The sequence below is a fragment of the Cuculus canorus genome, chromosome 39 (assembly GCF_017976375.1).
Source record: "Cuculus canorus isolate bCucCan1 chromosome 39, bCucCan1.pri, whole genome shotgun sequence".
NCBI lineage: Eukaryota > Metazoa > Chordata > Aves > Cuculiformes > Cuculidae > Cuculus > Cuculus canorus.
Window position 1 is genome coordinate 569,934 of NC_071439.1, and position 21,990 is coordinate 591,923.

Sequence of the window (21,990 nt, forward strand, 5' to 3'; positions counted from 1 at the left end):
AACGACACCATCGCCTCACGTTGAGGGGAGGGGGTCAAGGCGGCCATTTTGGGGTCACGTAGAGGTCAGAGGAGGGTCAAGGCGGCCATTTTGGGGTCACATAGATGTCAGAGGGGGTCAAGGTGGCCGTTTGGGGTGACATAGAGGTCAGAGGAGGCTCAAGGCGGCCATTTTGGGGTCACATAGAGGTCATGGGGGGTCAAAGCAGCCATTTTGGAGGATTAAAAGGTCACGGAGAGGTCCCAAAGGGGTCAAAGCAGCCATTTTGGGGGAGTTGGGGTCACGTGGGAGGGGCTAGAGGTCACGTGGGTGGAGCCAAAGATAATGTAGGGGTCAAGGCAGCCATTTCCGGGGTCACATAGGGGTCAAAGCAGCCATTTTGGGGGTCTGGGGTCACGGAGGAAGGTCCAAAGCTCACGTGGGCGTGGCCAAAGGTCACGTGGGGGTCAAGGCGGCCATTTAGGAGGAGACGTGGCGATCAAAACGGCCATTTTGGGGGGGCTGGGCTCACGTGGAGGGTCCAGAGGTCACGTAGGGGTCGGGGGGGGTCACGTGGTGACGCCGAGAGGGTCACGTGGGCGCGCCGCCACGATCCTGCCGTCACTCCCGGGTTTTCCCCGCCTACTTCCGGGTTTTCCCACCCACTTCCGGTGCGCCCCGGAAGTGGCGGCGGCGGCGCGAGCGGCGAGAGGTGTTTTTTTTGGGAGGGGGAGGAAAAAAGGGGGAGAGAGAGAGGGGAGGGGGGACCGGAAGTGGGGATCGGACTTCCGGGGTTGCGGGGGAGAGAATCTATGGGGCAGAAAGGGTCTGTGGGGCAGTTATGGGGAGCTATGGGCACGGGGGGGGGTGTGGGGCAGTTAAGGGGCGCTATGGGGCACAGGGGGGTCTGTGGGGCGGGTTATGGGGCGCTATGGGGCACAGGGGGGTCTATGGGGCAGTTATGGGGCGCTATGGGGCACGGGGGGGTCTATGGGCAGTTATGGGGCGCTATGGGCACAGGGGGGTCTGTGGGGCGGGTTATGGGGCGCTATGGGGCACAGGGGGGGTGGGTCTATGGGGCAGTTTATGGGCGCTATGGGGGTACTATGGGTCGCTATGGGTCTCTATGGGGTCTCTATGGGTCTCTATAGGTCCCAGTGGATCCTCTGGAGCCGGAAGACGAGGGGGAGGGGCTGAGCCAGGTGAGCAGAGGGGGGGAAGGGGGCGGGGCTTTGTGTAACTCAAGCCCCGCCCCTTCCTAACCACGTGACTCATCCCCACAGGCCCCTCCCCCTTCCTGCTGGAGCTACAAAGGGGAGTGGGGAGGGGAGGGGCCAGGATCACGTGACCCGGAGGCTGCGAGAGGTGGGCGGAGCTATGGGGTCTCTATGGGGTCTCTATGGGGTCTCTGTGGGTCTCTATGGGGTCTCTATGGGGTCTCTGTGGGTCTCTATGGGTCTCTATGGATCTCTATGGGGTCTCTGTGGGTCTCTGTGGGTCTCTATGGGGTCTCTATGGGGTCCCTATGGGGTCTCTGTGGGGTCTCTGTGGGTCCCTATGGGTCTCTGTGGGTCCCTATGGGTCTCTGGGTCTCTATGGGGTCTCTATGGGGTCTCTGTGGGTCTCTATGGGCTCTATGGGTCTCTATGGGTCTCTGTGGGTCTCTATGGGTCTCTATGGGGTCTCTATGGGGTCTCTGTGGGTCTCTATGGGTCTCTATGGATCTCTATGGGTCTCTGTGGGTCTCTGTGGGTCTCTGTGGGTCTCTATGGGGTCTCTATGGGGTCCCTATGGGGTCCCTATGGGGTCTCTGTGGGGTCTCTGTGGGTCCCTATGGGTCTCTGTGGGTCTCTATGGGGTCTCTGTGGGTCTCTATGGGGTCTCTATGGGTCAGAGCTGATGGCTATGGGTCCGGGCGGGCGCCTATGGGGCAGCATATCCGCTCTATGGGTCTCTTTCTCCCCATAGCGCGAGTGGGGCCGGAACTTCTCCCCATTGGAACGCAACCACCTCAGCTCCCGGTGAGGATCTATGGGGCAGGGGGTGATCTGTGGGGCGGGGGGTGATCTATGGGGTGCGGGGGCCCCACAGGGCCCCGTATATGGCATCTATGGGGCTGCCCCACATCTCTGCCCCCAAGTTTCCTGCCCAACACCGAGGTCTTCGCTGTCACGTACCCCCACAAGGTCTTCTGTGGGGTCTTCAACGACGATGGATCCCTCTTCGTCTCCGCCTGCCAAGGTACGTGTGGGGCAGAGCCGCTATGGGGCGCGATGGGGCTCTGTGGGGCTCTATGGGGTCTCTATGGGGTCTCTATGGGGCTCTATGGGGTCTCTGTGGGTCTCTGTGGGTCTCTATGGGTCTCTATGGGTCTCTATGGGGTCTCTATGGGGTCTCTATGGGGTCTCTATGGGTCTCTATGGGTCTCTATGGGTCTCTGTGGGTCTCTGTGGGTCTCTGTGGGTCTCTATGGGTCTCTATGGGTCTCTGTGGGTCTCTGTGGGTCTCTGTGGGTCTCTATGGGGTCTCTATGGGTCTCTATGGGGTCTCTATGGGGTCTCTGTGGGTCTCTATGGGGTCTCTGTGGGTCCCTATGGGGTCTCTATGGGGTCTCTATGGGGTCTCTATGGGGTCTCTGTGGGTCTCTATGGGTCTCTATGGGGTCTCTATGGTCTCTATGGGGTCTCTATGGTCTCTATGGGGTCTCTATGGGTCTCTATGGGGTCTCTATGGGTCTCTGTGGGTCTCTATGGGTCTCTGTGGGTCTCTATGGGTCTCTATGGGTCTTTATGGGTCTCTGTGGGTCTCTATGGGTCTCTATGGGTCTCTGTGGGTCTCTATGGGTCTCTGTGGGTCTCTATGGGGTCTCTATGGGGTCTCTATGGGTCTCTATGGGTCTCTATGGGTCTTTATGGGTCTCTGTGGGTCTCTGTGGGGTCTCTGTGGGGTCTCTATGGGGTCTCTATGGGGTCTCTGTGGGTCCCTATGGGGTCTCTATGGGGTCTCTATGGGTCTCTGTGGGTCTCTATGGGTCTCTGTGGGTCTCTATGGGTCTCTGTGGGTCCCTATGGGGTCTCTATGGGGTCTCTATGGGGTCTCTATGGGGTCTCTATGGGTCTCTGTGGGTCTCTATGGGTCTCTGTGGGTCTCTATGGGTCCCTATGGGGTCTCTATGGGGTCTCTATGGGTCTCTATGGGTTACTTATGGGTCACTTATGGGTCTCTATGGGTCTCTATGGGTCTCTATGGGTCTCTATGGGGTCTCTGTTGGTCTCTGTGGGTCTTTATGGGTCAGTTATGGGTCACTCTGGGTCGCTATGGGTCAGTTATGGGTCGCTATGGGTCTCTGTGGGTCTCTATGGGGTCTCTATGGGTCGCTATGGGTTGCTATGGGTCGCTCTGGGTCAGTTATGGGTCGCTATGGGTCAGTTATGGGTCGCTATGGGTCTCTATGGGTCGCTGTGGGGTCGCTATGGGTCGCTATGGGTCGCTATGGGTCTCTATGGGTCAGTTATGGGTCTCTATGGGTCGCTATGGGTCGCTATGGGTCGCTATGGGTCTCTATGGGTCAGTTATGGGTCGCTATGGGTCTCTATGGGTCAGTTATGGGTCTCTATGGGGTCGCTATGGGTCTCTATGGGTCTCTATGGGTCGTTATGGGTCGCTATGGGTCTCTATGGGTCTCTATGGGTCGCTGTGGGGTCGCTATGGGTCGCTATGGGTCTCTATGGGTCAGTTATGGGTCTCTATGGGTCGCTATGGGTCTCTATGGGTCGCTATGGGTCTCTATGGGTCAGTTATGGGTCGCTATGGGTCGCTATGGGTCTCTATGGGTCAGTTATGGGTCTCTATGGGGTCGCTATGGGTCTCTATGGGTCTCTATGGGTCGCTATGGGTCGCTGTGGGTCAGTTACTGGTCGCTGTGGGTCGCTATGGGTCGCTGTGGGGTCTCTATGGGTTGCTATGGGGTCGCTGTGGGTCGCTATGGGTCGCTGTGGGGCTGCCCCCCAGACCATTCCCTGCGGGTGTTCTCGGCTGTGGGGTCGGAGCTGCGGCCGTTGCGCTCCACGCGGGGCCGCGACGTGGGGTGGAGTATCCTCGACGTCGCCTTCACCCCCGACGGCGCCCACGGCCTCTACTGCAGTTGGTCCCCCTACGGTGAGCCGTGGGGCAGCCGTGGGGCGGCCGTGGGGTGGCTATGGGGCGGCTGTGGGGTGGCTATGGGGCGCTATGGGGCAGGAACTATGCTCTATGGGGGTTGATATGGGGTCTTGGGGGGCTATGGGGCAGATTTGGGGCTCTATGGGGTGGGATATGGGGTCTTGGGGGGCTGTGGGGTGGTTATGGGGTGGTTATGGGGCGCTATGGGGCAGTTATGGGGCGCTATGGGGCAGGAACCGGGCTCTATGGGGTCTCTATGAGACTGTATGGGGGTTCTTGGGGGGGCTACGGGGGAGAATATGGGATCTATGGGGTGGGATATGGGGTCTGTGGGGCGCTATGGGGCATTATGGGGTGGTTATGGGGCGCTATGGGGCGGTTATGGGGCACTATAGGGCAGTTATGGGGTGCTATGGGGCAGGAACTGTGCTCTATGGGGGATGATATGGGGTCTTGGGGGGCTATGGGGTGGGATATGGGGTCTATGGGGCGCTATGGGGTGGTTATGGGGTGCTATGGGGCGGCTATGGGGCGCTATGGGGCGGGAACTGGGCTCTATGGGGGATGATATGGGGTCTTGGGGGGCTATGGGGCAGATTTGGGGCTCTATGGGTCAGGATATGGGGTCTATGGGGTGGTTATGGGGCGCTGTGGGGCAGTTATGGGGCGCTATGGGGCAGCTATGGGGCAGCTCTAAGGCCTCCCCCCACCCCCAGTGCACAGCTTCAACCTCCACGGGGAGGACGAGACCCACACGGCGATGGACCTGCGGTGGGGCGCTATGGGGCAGCCGTGGGGCGCTATGGGGCAGCCGTGGGGCAGGGATCCGGGGGGGGATCTATGGGTCAGAACTCCCATTCTATGGGTCAGAACCTCCTCTCTATGGGTCAGAACCCCCTCTCTATGGGTCAGAACCCCCTCTCTATGGGTCAGAACCCCTCTCTATGGGTCAGAGCCCCTCTCTATGGGTCAGAACCCCCTCTCTATGGGTCAGAACTCCCATTCTATGGGTCAGAACCCCTCTCTATGGGTCAGAACTCCCTCTCTATGGGTCAGAACCCCCTCCTATGGGTCAGAACCGCCATTCTATGGGGCAGAACTCCCATTCTATGGGTCAGAACCCCCTCTCTATGGGTCAGAACTCCTCTCTATGGGTCAGAACCCCCATTCTATGGGTCAGAACCCCTCTCTATGGGTCAGAACCCCTCTCTATGGGTCAGAACCTTCTCTCTATGGGTCAGAACTCCCTCTCTATGGGTCAGAACCCCTCTCTATGGGGCAGAACCGCCATTCTATGGGGCAGAACCCCCATTCTATGGGTCAGAACCCTCTTTTTATGGGTCAATACCGCCATTCTATGGGTCAGAACCGCCATTCTATGGGTCAGAACCGCCATTCTATGGGGCAGAAGGTATTGCTATGGGTCCCCGTCTCCGCTATGGGGCAGCCGTGGGTCTCAGCCCCCCCCGTTTCCGCCCCACAGCCCCCCGGAGCGGCGCTTCGCGCTCTTCTCCCTCGCCGTGGGGCAGGGAGGCCACGAGGTCTTTGGCGGCGCCAACGACGGCTGCGTCTACGCCTACGACCGTGGGGCCCAGCGGCGCGTCCTGAGGGTCAGCCCCACGGCGCTATGGGGCGGAGGGGGGGAGGGGGGGGCACTGGGAGGGGATTGGGAGCACTGGGAGGGGCACTGGGGGCACTGGGAGGGGATTGGGGGCACTGGGAGGGGATTGGGGGCACTGGGAGGGGATTGGGGGCACTGGGAGGGGAGTGGGAGCACTGGGAGGGACACTGGGAGCACTGGAGGGACTGGGAGCAACTGGGAGGGAGTCTGGGAGCAACTGGGAGCACTGGGAGGGGCACTGGGAGCAACTTGGATGGACTGGGGGCAACTGGAAGCACTGGGAGGGGCACTGGGAGCACTGGGAGGGGGTCTGGTGGTACTGGGAGAGGGACTGGGAGGGGTACTGGGAGCACTGGGAGGGGGTCTGGTGGCACTGGGAGCAACTGGGAGCACTGGGAGGGGCACTGGGAGCACTGGGAGGGGGTCTGGGGGTACTGGGAGGGGCACTGGGAGCAACTTGGATGGACTGGGGGCAACTGGGAGCACTGGGAGGGGGACTAGGGGTACTGGGAGCACTGGGAGGGGACTGGAGCAACTGGGAGGGGGACTGGGAGCACTGGGAGTGGGACTGGGGGCAACTGGGATGGAGCTGTGGACACTGGGAGGCACTGGGAGCAACTGGGAGGGCACTGGGAGCAACTGGGAGCACTGGGAGGGGCACTGGGAGGGGGACTGGGAGCACTGGGAGGGGGTCTGGTGGTACTGGGAGCACTGGGAAGGGCACTGGGAGGCACTGGGAGCACTGGGAGTGGGACTGGGGGCAACTGGGAGGGAACTGGGAGCACTGGGAGGGACTGGGGGGGAACTGGGAGGGAACTGGGAGGGACTGGGAGCAACTGGGAGCACTGGGAGTGGGACTGGGAGCACTGGGAGGGGCACTGGGAGCCACTGTGAGCACTGGGAGGGGCACTGGGAGCAACTGGGATGGATTGGGAGTACTGGGAGGGGCACTGGGGGCACTGGGAGGGGGACTGGGAGCAACTGGGATGGACTAGGGGCAACTGGGATGGAGCTGTGGGCAACTGGGAGCAACTGGGAGGGGCACTGGGAGCACTGTGATGGAGCTGTGGGCAACTGGGAGCACTGGGAGGGGCACTGGGAGCACTGGGAGGGGCACTGGGAGCACTGGGAGGGGGACTGGGCGTGGACTGGGGGCAACTGGGATGGAGCTGTGGGCAACTGGGAGCACTGGGAGGGGCTGGGAGCAGTGGGAGTGTGACTGGGATGGACTGGGGGCACTGGGAGGGGACTGGGAGCAACTTGGATGGACTGGGGGCAACTGGGAGCACTGGGAGGGGCACTGGGAGCACTGGGAGGGGGTCTGGTGGTACTGGGAGCACTGGGAGAGGGACTGGGAGGGGTACTGGGAGCACTGGGAGGGGGTCTGGTGGCACTGGGAGCACTGGGAGGGGCACTGGGAGCACTGGGAGGGGGTCTGGGGGCACTGGGGGCAACTGGGAGTGGACTGGGGGCAACTGGGATGGAGCTGTGGACACTGGGAGGACACTGGGAGGGACTGGGAGCAACTGGGAGGGCACTGGGAAGGACACTGGGAGTGGGACTGGGGGCACTGGGAGCACTGGGAGGGGCACTGGGAGCAACTGGGAGTGGACTGGGGGCAACTGGGATGGAGCTGGGGGCAACTGGGGGCACTGGGAGTGTGACTGGGAGCACTGGGAGGGAACTGGGGGCAACTGGGAGTGGACTGGGAGCACTGGGAGGGCCACTGGGAGCAACTGGGATGAAGTTTGGGCTAAACCGGGAGGTAATTATGGTACCCTTGGGCTGAACTGGGAGCTACTGGGCTGAACTGGGAGCTACTGGGCTGAACTGGGAGCTACTGGGACGGCATCCACAAGGCCTGGACATGGCGTGGGGGGGGGGCAGAACTGGTTTGAAGCGGTTTGGAGTGGTTTGAAGCAGTTTGGAGCGGTTTGGAGCGGTTTGGAGCGGTTTGTACTGGTTTGTACTGGTTTGTACTGGTTTGTCCTGGTCAGGTGGAGGCGCACGAGGCGGACGTGAACGCGGTGGCGGTGGTGGACGCTGGGGGGCAGTTGGTGGCCACGGGGGGGGACGATGGCCTCGTCCGCGTGTGGGACCGCAGGGGCCTCGGCAGCCACCGCCCCGTGAGCCGCATGGCCGGGCACCGCGGGGGGGTCACCTTCCTCCACTGCCCCGTGAGCACTGGGAGCACTGGGAGCACTGGGAGGGACTGGGGGGACTGGGCACCGCGGGGGGGTCACCTTCCTCCACTGCCCCGTGAGCACTGGGAGCACTGGGAGCACTGGGAGGGACTGGGGGGGACTGGGCACCGCGGGGGGGTCACCTTCCTCCACTGCCCCATGAGCACTGGGAGCACTGGGAGGGACTGGGAGGGACTGGGGGTCACCTTCCTCCACTGCCCCGGGAGCACTGGGAGCACTGGGAGGGACTGGGAGGGACTGGGCACCGCAGGGGGGTCACCTTCCTCCACTGCCCCGTGAGCACTGGGAGCACTGGGAGCACTGGGAGGGGGAATGGGGGGGACTGGGAGGGACTGGGCACCGCAGGGGGGTCACCTTCCTCCACTGCCCCGTGAGCACTGGGAGCACTGGGAGGGGGAATTGGGGCACTGGGAGGGACCTGGGAGGGGGAATGGGGGGACTGGGAGGGACTGGGAGGGGGAATGGGGATACTGGGAGGGACTGGGAACAACTGGGAGAGGAAATGGGGCACTGGGAGGGGGAATGGGGGCACTGGGAGGGACTGGGAGGGGATTGGGGGGACTGGGAGGGGGAATGGGGGGCACTGGGAAGCACTGGGAGGGACTGGGAGGAGGAATGGGGGGACTGGGAGGGGATTGGGGGTACTGGGAGGGACTGGGAGATAACTGGGAAGGAGTGGGAGAGGGAATGGGGGCACTGGGAGAGCACTGGGATGGACTGGGAGGGACTGGGAGGGGGAATGGAGGCACTGGGAATGGAAGTGGGAGGCAGTGGGATGGACTGGGGGGGGAATGGGGATACTGGGAGGGACTGGGATGGACTGGGAGGGACTGGGAGTGGGAAGAGGAGCACTGGGAGGGAACTGGGAGCCACTGGGAGGGGGAATGGGGATACTGGGAGGCACTGGGAGGGCACTGGGATGGAGTGGGAGGAGGAATGGGGGCACTGGGAATGGAAATGGGAGCACTGGGATGGGGTTTGGGTTAAACTGGGAGGTAGTTATGGGGTCTTGGGGTCAACTGGGAGCTACTGGTTTGAACTGGGAGCTACTGGGGTGAACTGGGAGCAACTGGGAAGGAGATATAGTGGAAGAACCGGAGGTGGGATGGTCTCCAGAAGCTTTGGAGATGCTGTGGGAGCCACTGGGAGCACTGGGACGGGAGTTGGGGTGAACTGGGAGGTAGTTATGGGCTCTTGGGCTGAACTGGGAGCTACTGGGATGAACTGGGAGCTACTGGGAAGGAGATATGGTGGAAGAACCGGAGGTGGGATGGTCTCCAGAAGCTTTGGAGATGCTGTGGGAGCCACTGGGAGCACTGGGATGGGGTTTGGGGTGAACTGGGAGGTAGTTATGGGCTCTTGGGGTCAACTGGGAGCTACTGGGATGAACTGGGAGCAACTGGGAAGGAGATATAGGAGAAGAACTGGAGGTGGGATGGTCTCCAGAAGCTTTGGAGATGCTGTGGGAGCCACTGGGAGCACTGGGACGGGGGTTGGGTTGAACTGGGAGGTAGTTATGGGTCCTGGGGTGAACTGGGAGCTACTGGGGTGAACTGGGAGCTACTGGTTTGAACTGGGAGGCACTGGTGTTGGCGCAGGGCGACGGGCGGCACCTGGTGTCCAACTCCAAGGATCAGACGGCGAAGCTGTGGGACCTGCGGCGCCCGGCGGGGGAGGGGGCGGTGGCCGCCGCCCGCAGAGCCGTCACCACCCACCCCTGGGACTACCGCTGGGAGGAGGCGCCCCCCCGTACGCACTGGGAGGCACTGGGAGGCACTGGGATGGGACTGGGAGGCACTGGGAGGGCACTGGGAGGGCACTGGGATGGACTGGGAGGGCACTGGGATGGACTGGGAGGCACTGGGATGGACTGGGAGGCATTGGGATGGACACTGGGATGGACTGGGATGGACTGGGGGGTGACTGGGATGGACTGGGGGGCACTGGGATGGACTGGGAGGCACTCATCTCCCCACTTACCCCTTAATTACGTCTTAGTCGCTCCGTTCGCTCCTTAATTACCCTTAATTAGGCCTTTATTACCCCATTTCCCCCTTAATTACCTCCTAATTGCCCTTAATTACCCCATTCCCCCTTAATTACCTCTTAATTGCCATTAATTACCCCATTCCCCCTTAATTACCTCCTAATTACCCTTAATTACGCCTTTATTACCTCATTTCCCCTAATTACCTCCTAATCGCCCTTAATTACCCAATTTCCCCTTAATTACCTCTTAATTACCCTTAATTACGCCTTTATTACCCCATTTCCCCCTTAATTACCCCATTTCCCCTTAATTACCTCCTAATTACCCTTAATTACGCTTTAGTACCCATTTCCCCCTTAATTACCTCCTAATTGCCCTTAATTACTCCTTTATTATCTCATTTCCCCCTTAATTATCTCCTAATTGCCCTTAATTACCTCATTTCCCCCCTTAATTACCTCCTAATTGCCCATAATTAACCCATTTCCCCTTAATTACCTCCTAATTACCCTTAATTACGCCTTTATTACCTCATTTCCCCCTTAATTACCTCCTAATTGCCCTTAATTACCTCATTTCCCCCTTTAATTACCCCATTTCCCCCTTAATTACCTCCTAATTGCCCTTAATTAGCCTTTATTACTCTATTTTCCTCTTAATTACCTCCTAATTGCCCTTAATTACGCCTTTATTACCCTATTTCCCCCTTAATTATCACCTAATTGCCCTCAATTACCCCATTTCCCCCTTAATTACCTCCTAATTGCCCTTAATTACCCCATTTTCCCCTTAATTACCACCTAATTGCCCTTAATTAGGCCTTTATTACCCTATTTCCCCCATTAATTACCTCCTAATTACCCTTAATTACGCCTTTATTACCCTATTCCCCCTTAATTATCACCTAATTGCCCTTAATTACCCCATTTCCCCTTAATTACGCCTTCGTTACCCCTTAACGGCGCTTAATTACACCTCCATCACCCCATGAACCCCTTAATTACCCAATGGGGCTTTAATTACTCTCTTTACCCCTTAATTACCACAATAACCCCTCGATTCGCCCTTAATTACGCCCTCATTATCCCTTTTACCCCTTAATTACCCCTTAATTACCACAGTAACCTTGAATTCGCCCTAATTACCCCTTAATTACCACAAAAACCCCTCAATTCGCCCTTAATTACGCCTTCATTATCCCTTTTACCCCTTAATTACCCCTTAATTACCACAAAACCCCCTCAATTCGGCCCTAATTACACCCTCATTATCCCTTTTACCCCTTAATTACCCTAATTACCTCTCGTCCCCCCCCGTTTCCCGCCATTTCTCTCCCCCCCCCCCTTGTTGCCATGGCGACCTCGGCAAAGGGCGGGAAGACCCGCGTGGCGGGGGGGCGTGGCTTACCCTTAGCCCCGCCCTCTCCCTTTTAAGGCGGTGGCGCCGTGGCTTTAATTACCCCTTTTACCCCTCCGTTTGCCTCAATTACCCTTTGACCCCTCGATTTGCCATTAATTACCCCTTAATTAACCAAAGAACCTCTCGATTGCCCTTAATTACGCTTTCATTGGTCCATTTACCCCTAATTACCCCTTAATTACCTCAATAACCCCTCAATTTGCCCCTAATTACGCTTCAATTATCTCAATTACCCCTTAATTACCCTTAATTACCACACTAATCCTCAATTTGCCCCTAATTACGCCTCTCTTATCTCAATTACCCCTTAATTACGCCTTCATTATCCCCTTTTTTCCCCTTAATTACCCTTAATTCCCACAATAACCCCTCGATTCGCCCTTAATTACGCCTTCATTATCCCTTTTACCCCTTAATTACCCCTTAATTACCACAAAAATCCCTCAATTTGCCCTTAATTACACCTTCATTATCCCTTACCCTTAATTACCCTAATTACCACAATAACCCCTCAATTCGCCCTTAATTACACTTTCATTATCCCTTTTACCCCTTAATTACCCTTAATTACCACAAAAACCCCTCAATTCGCCCTTAATTACGCCCTCATTATCCCTTTACCCCTTAATTACCCCTAATTACCACAATAACCCCTCAATTCGCCCTTAATTACGCCTTCATTATCCCTTTTACCCCTTAATTACCCCTTAATTACCACAAAACCCTTCAATTCGCCCCTAATTACGCCTTCATTATCCCTTTTTCCCTTAATTACCCTAATTACCTCAATAACCCCTCTTAATTCGCTCTTAATTACGCCCTTCATTATCCCTTTTACCCCTTAATTACCACAAAAAACCCTCAATTTGCCCTTTATTACACCTTCATTATCCCTTTTACCCTTAATTACCCCTTAATACCTCAATAACCCCCTCCATTCGCCCTTAATTACGCCTTCATTATCCCTTTACCCCTTAATTACCACAAAAACCCCTCAATCGCCCTAATTTACGCCTTCATTATCCCTTTTACCCTTAATTACCCCTTAATTACCTCAATAAACCCCTCAATTCGCCCTAATTACGCCCTCATTATCCTTTACCCCTTAATTACCCTTAATTACCTCTCGACCCCCCCCCCCGTTGTTGCCATGGCGACCTCAGCAAAGGGCGGGAAGAGCCGCGCGCGACTGGTGGGGGGGCGTGGCTTCTCTGTGGCCCCGCCCCCTCTCCCTTTTTAACGCGATGACGTCACAGCCGCGACCACGTGTCTGCCGGGGGACCCGTCGCTGGTGACGTTCCGGGTCACGTGGTGCTGCACACGCTGCTGCGGGTCCGCCTCGCGCCGGCGGGGGGGCGCGCGCTGGGGGCGGGGTGCGCCTCGGGCCAAGTGTGGGTGAGCGCCAACGAGGAGGGGCGGGGCTTGAGGGGAGGGGCGTGGCCCCAGCGCGGGGCGGAAGGGAGGGGGCGGGGCAGCGCTGGGCGGGAAAGGAGGGGGCGTGGTTTGAGGGGAGGGGGCGTGGTTTAAGGGAGGGTATGAGGTGAATGGGGGTGGGGGGGTGGTTCTGTGGGGCAGATGTGGGGTGGAAATGGGCAGATGTGGGGCAGAGGGGGATCTGTGGGGCAGAAATGGGGCAGATGTGGGGCAGAGGGGGATCTATGGGGCAGGTGTGGGGCAGAGAGGGGTCTATGGGGCAGAGGGGGCTCTATGGGGCAGATATGGGGTAGAAATGGGCAGATGTGGGGCAGAGGGGGATCTGTGGGGCAGATGTGGGGCAGAGGGGGTCTATGGGGTGGAAATGGGGCAGATGTGGGGCAGAGGGGGGTCTATGGGGCAGATGGGGTAGAAATGGGGCAGATGTGGGGCAGAGGGGGAGATATGGGGCAGATGTGGGGCAGAGGGGGTCTATGGGGTGGAAATGGGGCAGATGTGGGGCAGAGGGTGGTTCTGTGGGCAGAGAGAGGGATCTGTGGGCAGAGGGGGTCTATGGGGCAGATGTGGGGCAGAAGGGGTTCTATGGGGCGGATATGGGGGCAGATGTGGGGCAGAGGGTGTCTATGGGGGGGCAGATGTGGGGCAGAGGGTGTCTATGGGGGGGCAGATGTGGGGCAGAGGGGTCTATGGGGCAGATATGGGGAAGAAGGGGGTTCTATGGGGCAGATGTGGGCAGAGGGGGGTTCTATGGGGCAGAGAGAGGGGTCTGTGGGGCAGATAGGGGCAGATGTGGGCAGAGGGGGTCATGGGGCAGATGGGGGCAGAGGGGCGGGGGGCAGATGTGGGGCAGAAGGGGTTCTATGGGGCGGATATGGGGGCAGATGTGGGCAGAGGATGTCTGTGGGGCGGCAGATGTGGGGCAGAGGGGGTCTATGGGGCAGATATGGGGAAGAAAGGGGTTCTATGGGGCAGATGTGGGGCAGAGGGGGGTTCTATGGGGCAGAGAGAGGGGTCTGTGGGGCAGATGTGGGGCAGAAGGGGTCTATGGGGCAGAAATGGGGCAGAGGGGGTCTGTGGGGTGGAAATGGGGCAGATGTGGGGCAGAAATGGGGCAGATGTGGGGCAGAGGGTTCTATGGGCAGATATGGGGGCAGATGTGGGGCAGAAGGGGTCTATGGGGCAGATGTGAAGCAGAAATGGGGCAGATGTGGGGCAGAAGGGGTGCTATGGGGCAGATATGGGGGCAGGTGTGGGCAGAAGGGGTCTATGGGGCAGATGTGAAGCAGAAATGGGGCAGATGTGGGGCAGAAGGGGTTCTATGGGGCAGATATGGGGGCAGGTGTGGGGCAGAAGGGGTCTGTGGGGCATACAGGGGGTAGAAATGGGGCAGAGGGGGTCTATATGGCAGAGAGTGGATCTATGGGGCCGAGGGAGGGATCTATGGGGCAGAGTGTGGATCTATGGGACAGAAGGAGGGATCTATGGGGCAGAGGGAGGGATCTGTGGGGCAGAGAGTGCATCTATGGGGCAGAAGGTGTAGCCAGAGCGCAGGAACAGGGGGGGTGTCTGTGTTTCTATGGGTCTGGGGGAGATCTATGGGTCTGGGGCGGCTCTATGGGTCTGGAGGGCTCGCTATGGGTCAGAGGGAGGGATCTATGGGGCAGAGGCTGCCCTGACCCACACCCTCTCTGCCCCACAGTCTACGACGTCCTGACGGGGCGAGTGCTGCGGCGCCTCAGCCGCCATCGGGGCTGCGTCCGCGACGTCTGCTGGGGACCCCAACCCTGGCGGCTGGCCACGGCCTCGGTGCGTGCTCGGGGGCGCTATGGGGCAGCTATGGGGCAGCTATGGGGCAGCTATGGGGCGCTATGGGGCAGCTATGGGGCTCCATTGGTGTCTATTGGCTCCCATTGGTTTCCATTGGGTCTCTATAGGGGTCTCTATGGGGTCTCTATGGGGGCTCTATGAGGTTCTGTGGGTTCACTATGGGTCTCTATGGGTCTCTATGGGTCTCTATGGGGCAGCTATGGGGCGCTATGGGGCTCCATTGGTCCCTATTGGTCTCCATTGGTGTCTATTGGCTCCCATTGGTTTCCATTGGGTTCAATGGGTCTTAATGGGTCCCTATGGGGTCTCTATGGGGTCTCTATGGGGTCTCTATGGGTCTCTGTGGGTCTCTATGGGTCTCTATGGGTCTCTATGGGGTCTCTGTGGGTCTCTATGGGTCTCTATGGGGTCTCTATGGGTCTCTATGGGTCTCTGTGGGTCTCTATGGGTCTCTGTGGGGTCTCTGTGGGTCTCTATGGGGTCTCTGTGGGTCTCTATGGGTCTCTATGGGGTCTCTATGGGTCCCTGTGGGGTCTCTATGGGTCTCTATGGGTCTCTATGGGTCTCTATGGGGTCTCTATGGGTCTCTATGGGTCTCTATGGGTCTCTATGGGTCCCTGTGGGGTCTCTGTGGGTCTCTATGGGTCTCTGTGGGTCTCTATGGGGTCTCTATGGGTCTCTATGGGTCTCTATGGGGTCTCTATGGGTCTCTATGGGTCTCTGTGGGTCTCTATGGGGCTCTATGGGTCTCTATGGGTCTCTGTGGGTCTCTATGGGGCTCTATGGGTCTCTATGGGTCTCTATGGGGTCTCTATGGGTCTCTATGGGTCTCTATGGGGTCTCTATGGGGTCTCTATGGGTCTCTATGGGTCTCTATGGGGTCTCTATGGGGTCTCTATGGGTCTCTGTGGGTCTCTATGGGTCTCTATGGGTCTCTATGGGGTCTCTATGGGGTCTATGGGTCTCTATGGGTCTCTATGGGGTCTCTGTGGGTCTCTATGGGGTCTATGGGTCTCTATGGGGTCTCTATGGGTCTCTATGGGGTCTCTATGGGGTCTCTATGGGTCTCTATGGGGTCTATGGGTCTCTATGGGCTCTATGGGTCTCTATGGGGTCTCTATGGGGTCTCTATGGGTCTCTATGGGTCTCTATGGGGTCTCTATGGGGTCTATGGGGTCTCTATGGGGTCTCTATGGGGTCTATGGGTCTCTATGGGTCTCTATGGGGTCTCTATGGGTCTCTGTGGGTCTCTATGGGGGCTCTATGGGGTCTCTATGGGTCTCTATGGGTCTCTATGGGGTCTCTATGGGTCTCTATGGGGTCTATGGGGTCTCTATGGGTCTCTATGGGTCTCTATGGGTCTCTATGGGGTCTCTATGGGTCTCTATGGGTCTCTATGGGGTCTCTATGGGATCTCTATGGGTCTCTATGGGGTCTCTATGGATCTCTATGGGTCTCTATGGGTCTCTATGGGTCTCTGTGGGTCTCTATGGGGTCTCTGTGGGTCTCTATGGGTCTCTATGGGGTCTCTATGGGGTCTATGGGGTCTCTATGGGTCTCTATGGGTCTCTATGGGTCTCTATGGGTCTCTATGGGGTCTCTATGGGGTCTATGGGGTCTCTATGGGGTCTCTATGGGTCTCTATGGGTCTCTATGGGGTCTCTGTGGGTCTCTATGGGGTCTCTATGGGTCTCTATGGGGTCTCTGTGGGTCTCTATGGGGTCTCTATGGGGCGCTATGGGGCGCTATGGGGCGCTATGGGTCAGGATCTATGGGTCAGGATCTGCCCCACAGTGGGACGGGACAGTTCGGCTCTGGGGTTATCGCGACCCACAAGCGGAGGAGGAGGGAGAGGAGGACGCGACCCACGGCGACCCCCAATAAAGGCCTCTGCCCCACAAGTGACACCTGGGCTCTGACTTGGGGGGCAGAGGGGGACCTACAGCTCCCCTGCCCCATAGATCCTCCCTCCTGCCCCATAGATCCCCTCTCTGCCCCATAGATCCCCCTTTTAGCCCCATAGATCCCCCCCCTGCCCCATAGCTGCCCCACATTGACCACAACCATGGAGAACCTTCCAGATCTTCACGCTCGCCCCACACTTGTGGGGCGGAGTGGAGGGTGGGGGGGTTGTTATAGGGCAGCGCCGTGGGGCAGAGCGGCCATCTTAGGTCGAGTCAGCATCTGGAAGGGGAAAGAGGGGGTTCTGCCCCATAGATCCCCCTCTGTGCCCCATAGATCCCTCTTTCTGCCCCATAGATCCCCATTTCTGGCCCATAGACCCCCATTTCTGCCCCATAGATCCCCTCTCTGCCCCATAGATCCCCATTTCTGCCCCACAGACCCCCCATTCTGCCCCATAGATCCCCATTCTGCCCCATAGATCCCCCATTCTGCCCCATAGACCCCCATTTCTGCCCCACAGAGCCCCATTCTGCCCCATAGACCCCCATTTCTGCCCCACAGAGCCCCATTCTGCCCCATAGACCCCCATTCTGCCCCACAGACCCCCCATTCTGCCCCATAGATCCCCCATTCTGCCCCACAGACCCCCCATTCTGCCCCATAGATCCCCCATTCTGCCCCACAGACCCCCATTCTGCCCCATAGATCCCCCATTCTGCCCCATAGACCCCCATTCTGCCCCATAGATCCCCCATTCTGCCCCATAGATCCCCATTCTGCCCCATAGCTCCCCCATTCTGCCCCATAGATCCCCATTTCTGCCCCATAGAGCCCATTCTGCCCCATAGACCCCCTATTCTGCCCCATAGACCCCCATTCTGCCCCATAGACCCCCCATTCTGCCCCATAGACCCCCCATTCTGCCCCATAGATCCCCCATTCTGCCCCACAGACCCCCCATTCTGCCCCATAGATCCCCCATTCTGCCCCATAGACCCCCATTCTGCCCCATAGATCCCCATTCTGCCCCATAGATCCCTCCTTCTGCCCCACAGATCCCCCATTCTGCCCCATAGATCCCCCATTCTGCCCCATAGATCCCTCCTTCTGCCCCACAGATCCCCCATTCTGCCCCATAGACCCCCAATTCCGCCCCATAGATCCCCCATTCTGCCCCATAGACCCCCATTCTGCCCCATAGATCCCCATTCTGCCCCATAGATCCCTCCTTCTGCCCCACAGATCCCCCATTCTGCCCCACAGACCCCCATTCTGCCCCATAGATCCCCCATTCTGCCCCATAGACCCCCATTCTGCCCCATAGATCCCCCATTCTGCCCCATAGACCCCCATTTCTGCCCCATAGATCCCCTTCTCTGCCCCATAGACCCCCATTCCGCCCCATAGACCCCCATTTCTGCCCCATAGACTCCCATTTCTGCCCCATAGATCCCCCATTCTGCCCCATAGATCCCCATTTCTTCCCCATAGACCCCCATCTCTTCCCCATAGACCCCCATTTCTGCCCCAAAGATCCCCATTCTGCCCCATAGACCCCCCTTTCTGCCCCACAGATCCCCCATTCTGCCCCATAGACCCCCCATTCTGCCCCATAGACCCCCATTTCTGCCCCACAGATCCCCCATTCTGCCCCATAGACCCCCCCATTCTGCCCATAGCGCGCACCCTGCCCCACGGCGGGCGCCATCTTGGCTCTGTAGGTGACGACGGCGTCGAAGGCGAAGACGAAGGCGAGAACGAGGCTGAAGGTCTGGGGGGGGGAAGGGGGGGACACTTAGGGGTCGATCTATGGGGCGGAGGAGGGATCTATGGGGCAGAGGAGGGGATCTGTGGGGCGGAGGAGGAGCCACTCACGAAGGTGGTGGCGGCCAAAGCGTCGCGAGACGAAGCCAAAGAGACCAAAGCGGTGACAAAGAAGATGGCGGCGCCGCTGACGGCACGGAGGAGGTCCTGAGGGGGCAAGATGGCCGACAAGATGGCCGACAGGGCGGGGTCAAGGGGGAGGACAAGATGGAGGATGGGATGGGGACAAGATGGAGGATAGGATGGGGTCAAGATGGAGGACAAGATGAGGTCAAGATGGGGTCAAGATGGAGGACAGGGTGGGGTCAAGATGGAGGACAGGGTGGGGCAAGATGAGGTCAAGATGGAGGACAGGGTGGGGTCAAGATGGAGGACAGGATGGGGTCAAGATGGAGGACAGGATGGGGTCAATATGAGGTCAAGATGGAGGACAGGATGGAGTCAAGATGGAGGACAGGATGGGGTCAAGATGGAGGATGGGATGGGGTCAAGATGGAGGACAAGATGAGGTCAAGATGGGGTCAAGATGGAGGACAGGATGGGGTCAAGATGGAGGACAGGGTGGGGTCAAGATGAGGTCAAGATGGAGGACAGGGTGGGGTCAAGATGGGGTCAAGATGGAGGACAGGATGGAGTCAAGATGGAGGACAGGATGGGGTCAAGATGAGGTCAAGATGGAGGACAGGATGGGGTCAATATGAGGTCAAGATGGAGGACAGGATGGAGTCAGGATGGAGGACAGGATGGGGTCAAGATGGGGTCAAGATGGAGGACAGGGTGGGGTCAGGATGGAGGACAGGGTGGGGTCAAGATGGGGTCAAGATGGAGGACAGGGTGGGGTCAAGATGGAGGACAGGATGGGGTCAAGATGGGGTCAAGATGGTGGACAGGGTGGGGTCAAGATGGAGGACTGGGTGGGGTCAAGATGAGGTCAAGATGGAGGACAGGGTGGGGTCAAGATGAGGTCAAGATGGAGGACAAGATGGCTGACAAGATGGAGGAGAAGATGGAGGAGAAGATGGAGGTGGAGGGGACCCCAAGATGGCGGCCGTGATGGACCAAAATGGCGGCCAAGATGGCGGCTATGATGGATCCAAGTGGAGGGAGGCCATGATGGCGGCCATGATGGATGGAGCGGGCAGCCATGATGTTCCAAGATGGCGGCCGAGATGGAAGCCATGATGGATCCAGATGGAAGCCATGATGGCAGCCATGATGGATGGAACTGGCGGCCATGATGGAAGCCATGATGGAAGCCATAATGGCGGCCATGATGGATCCAGATGGAAGCCATGATGGAGGCCATGATGGATCCAAATGGCAGCCATGATGGATCCAGATGGAGGCCATGATAGAAGCCATAATGGCAGCCATGATGGATGGAACTGGCAGCCATGATGGAAGCCATGATGGAGGCCATGATGGAGGCCATGATGGAGGCCATGATGGATCCAGATGGCAGCCATGATGGCGGCCATGATGGATGGAACTGGTGGCCATGATGGTGGCGATGATGGCAGCCATGATGGGTGGAGCTGTCGGCCATGATGGATCCAGATGGAGGCCATGATGGCAGCCATGATGGAGGCCATGATGGATCCAAATGGCAGCCATGATGGAAGCCATTATAGAGGCCATGTTAGAAGCCATGATGGCAGCCATGATGGATCCAGATGGAGGCCATGATGGAGGCCATGATGGATCCAAATGGCAGCCATGATGGAAGCCATTATAGAGGCCATGTTAGAAGCCATGATGGCAACCATGATGGATCCAGATGGAGGCCATGATGTTCCAATGTTCTCGGCCGCCATGATGGAAGCCATGATGGACCCAAGTGGCGGCCATGATGGATTCAGATGGAGGCCATAATGGCGGCCATGATGGAAGCCATGATGGATGGTGCCAAGATGGCGGCCATGATGTTCCAAGATGGCAGCCGAAATGTCAGCCATGATGGAGTGATGGCAGCCATGATGGATGCAGCTGTCGGCCATGATGGAAGCCATGATGGCGGCCATGATGGACCCAAATGGCGGCCATGATGGATCCAGATGGAAGCCATGATGGCAGCCATGATTGAGGCCATGATGGCTCCAAATGGCAGCCATGATGGAAGCCATTATAGAGGCCATGTTGGAAGCCATGATGGCAGCCATGATGGAGGCCATGATGGATGGAGCTGGCGGCCATGATGGAAGCCATGATGGCAGCCATGATGGATGGAACTGATGGCCATAATGGAAGCCATGATGGACCCAAATGGCGGCCATGATGGATCCAGATGGAAGCCATGATGGAAGCCATGTTGGAAGCCATGATGGATCGAGATGGAGGCCATGATGGTGGCCATGATGGATGGAACTGTTGGCCATAATGGAGGCGGTGATGGATCCAAATGGCGGCCATGATGGATCCAGATGGAAGCCATGACGGCAGCCATGATGTGTTCCACGCTGTGGGGCCGTACCAGGCAGGCGCCGTGGGGCAGGCGGGGGGGCGGGCGCAGGAGCTGCCCCCCAAGCGCGGCCGCGACCCCCAAAGTCTGGAGCAGAGCCGGAGCCAAAGTGGGGGGCGCGGGGGGGGGCCAACAGCCCCACAACTGCCCCACAGAGCACCTGGGGGGGGGCACCGCGACCCATAAGTGACCCCCGAGTGACCCACAGAGCCCATAGTGACCCTTGAGTGACCCATAAATGACCCCCAAATGACCCATAAAGCCAACAGTGACCCATAAATGACCCTTGAGCGACCCCCAAGGAACTACGTGACCCCCAAGTGACCCACAGCACCAATAGAGACCCACAAAGACCCATAAGTCACCTCCAAGTGACCCATAGGGACCCATAAGTGACCTCCAAGTGACCCATTGAGACCCATAAGTGACCCCCAAGTGACCCACAGAGCCCATAGTGACCCACAAAGACCCAGAAGTGACCTCCAAGTGACCCATAGGGACCCATAAGTGACCCCCAGAGCCCATAGTGACCCACAAAGACCCATAAGTGACCCCCAAGTGACCCATAGAGCCCACGGGGACCCATAAGTGACCCATAGGGACCCCCAAGTGACTCAGAGAGACCCATAAGTGACCCATAGAGACCCATAAGGGTTTGGGGGGGGACACAGGGGGTGTGGGGCAGCCCCATAAGTGACCCACCCGGAACCTATAGGACAAAGCAAAGTGTGGGGCAGCCCCATAGCCTCCCTCCATAACCCCCCCATACCCATAACTGCCCCATAGCCCCCCTATAACCCACCCCACAGCCGCCCCCGAGCCCCCCGACCAGTTCCCCCCCCCAGAGGAGCCCATTGGGGGTTCGCAGCCCCCCGCGGTCGAAGGTGAAGGCCGAGTCCGGCTGCCCCATAGCTCCGACTGGGAGGAACTGGGAGGGACTGGGAGGGAACTGGGAGGGACATCTGTGCCCCCCCCCCCCCCCCCCAGTGCCAGGCGGTGGCGGTACTGGGAACAATGGGACATTGATGGGGGGAACTGGGAGGGGGAAAGGGGGGAACTCCAGTGCCTCCCAGTCCCTCCCAGTGCCCCCCAATCCCCCTCCAGTGCCCCCATTCCCCTCCCAGTCCCTCCCAGTCCCTCCCAGTGCCCCCAATTCCCCTCCCAGTGC

The 21,990-nt window shown here is 58.6% G+C and overlaps 2 protein-coding genes across 2 annotated transcripts; one reads left to right on the forward strand and one right to left on the reverse strand.

The window, feature by feature from the left end:
* The first annotated feature begins 104 nt into the window (after positions 1–104).
* DCAF11 (DDB1 and CUL4 associated factor 11) lies at positions 105–12,773 on the forward strand. Its single transcript, XM_054053108.1, has 11 exons — positions 105–146; positions 525–691; positions 1,263–1,344; positions 1,948–2,000; positions 2,120–2,220; positions 3,991–4,137; positions 4,857–4,911; positions 5,624–5,750; positions 7,759–7,938; positions 9,564–9,714; positions 12,631–12,773. Exons 1-11 carry the CDS (start codon positions 105–107, stop codon positions 12,771–12,773), a joined length of 1,248 nt encoding a protein of 415 aa, XP_053909083.1.
* A 3,895-nt stretch (positions 12,774–16,668) lies between these two features.
* Positions 16,669–21,558, reverse strand: CMTM5 (CKLF like MARVEL transmembrane domain containing 5). Its single transcript, XM_054053121.1, has 4 exons — positions 20,835–21,558; positions 18,416–18,511; positions 18,227–18,311; positions 16,669–16,819 (listed from the first exon to the last, which is right to left on the reverse strand). The coding sequence occupies exons 1-4, from the start codon at positions 21,459–21,461 to the stop codon at positions 16,803–16,805; spliced, it is 825 nt and encodes a 274-aa protein (XP_053909096.1). The 5' UTR covers positions 21,462–21,558; the 3' UTR covers positions 16,669–16,802.
* Between the last annotated feature and the right edge of the window lie 432 nt (positions 21,559–21,990).

Excerpts from the sequence above, each read along its gene's own strand:
- DCAF11 (XM_054053108.1), top strand. The coding sequence starts at position 105 with ATGTCAGAGGGGGTCAAGGTGGCCGTTTGGGGTGACATAGAG. Across the intron at positions 4,138-4,856 it reads CTGCAGTTGGTCCCCCTACG|TGCACAGCTTCAACCTCCAC; the intron begins GTGAGCCGTGGG and ends CCCCACCCCCAG. Across the intron at positions 9,715-12,630 it reads CTGGGAGGAGGCGCCCCCCC|CCGCGACCACGTGTCTGCCG; the intron begins GTACGCACTGGG and ends ATGACGTCACAG.
- CMTM5 (XM_054053121.1), bottom strand. The coding sequence starts at position 21,461 with ATGGGTCACTTATGGGTCTCTCTGAGTCACTTGGGGGTCCCTATGGGT. Across the intron at positions 18,512-20,834 it reads TGCCCCACGGCGCCTGCCTG|GACCTCCTCCGTGCCGTCAG; the intron begins GTACGGCCCCAC and ends TTGCCCCCTCAG. Across the intron at positions 18,312-18,415 it reads CTTTGGCCGCCACCACCTTC|ACCTTCAGCCTCGTTCTCGC; the intron begins GTGAGTGGCTCC and ends TCCCCCCCCCAG.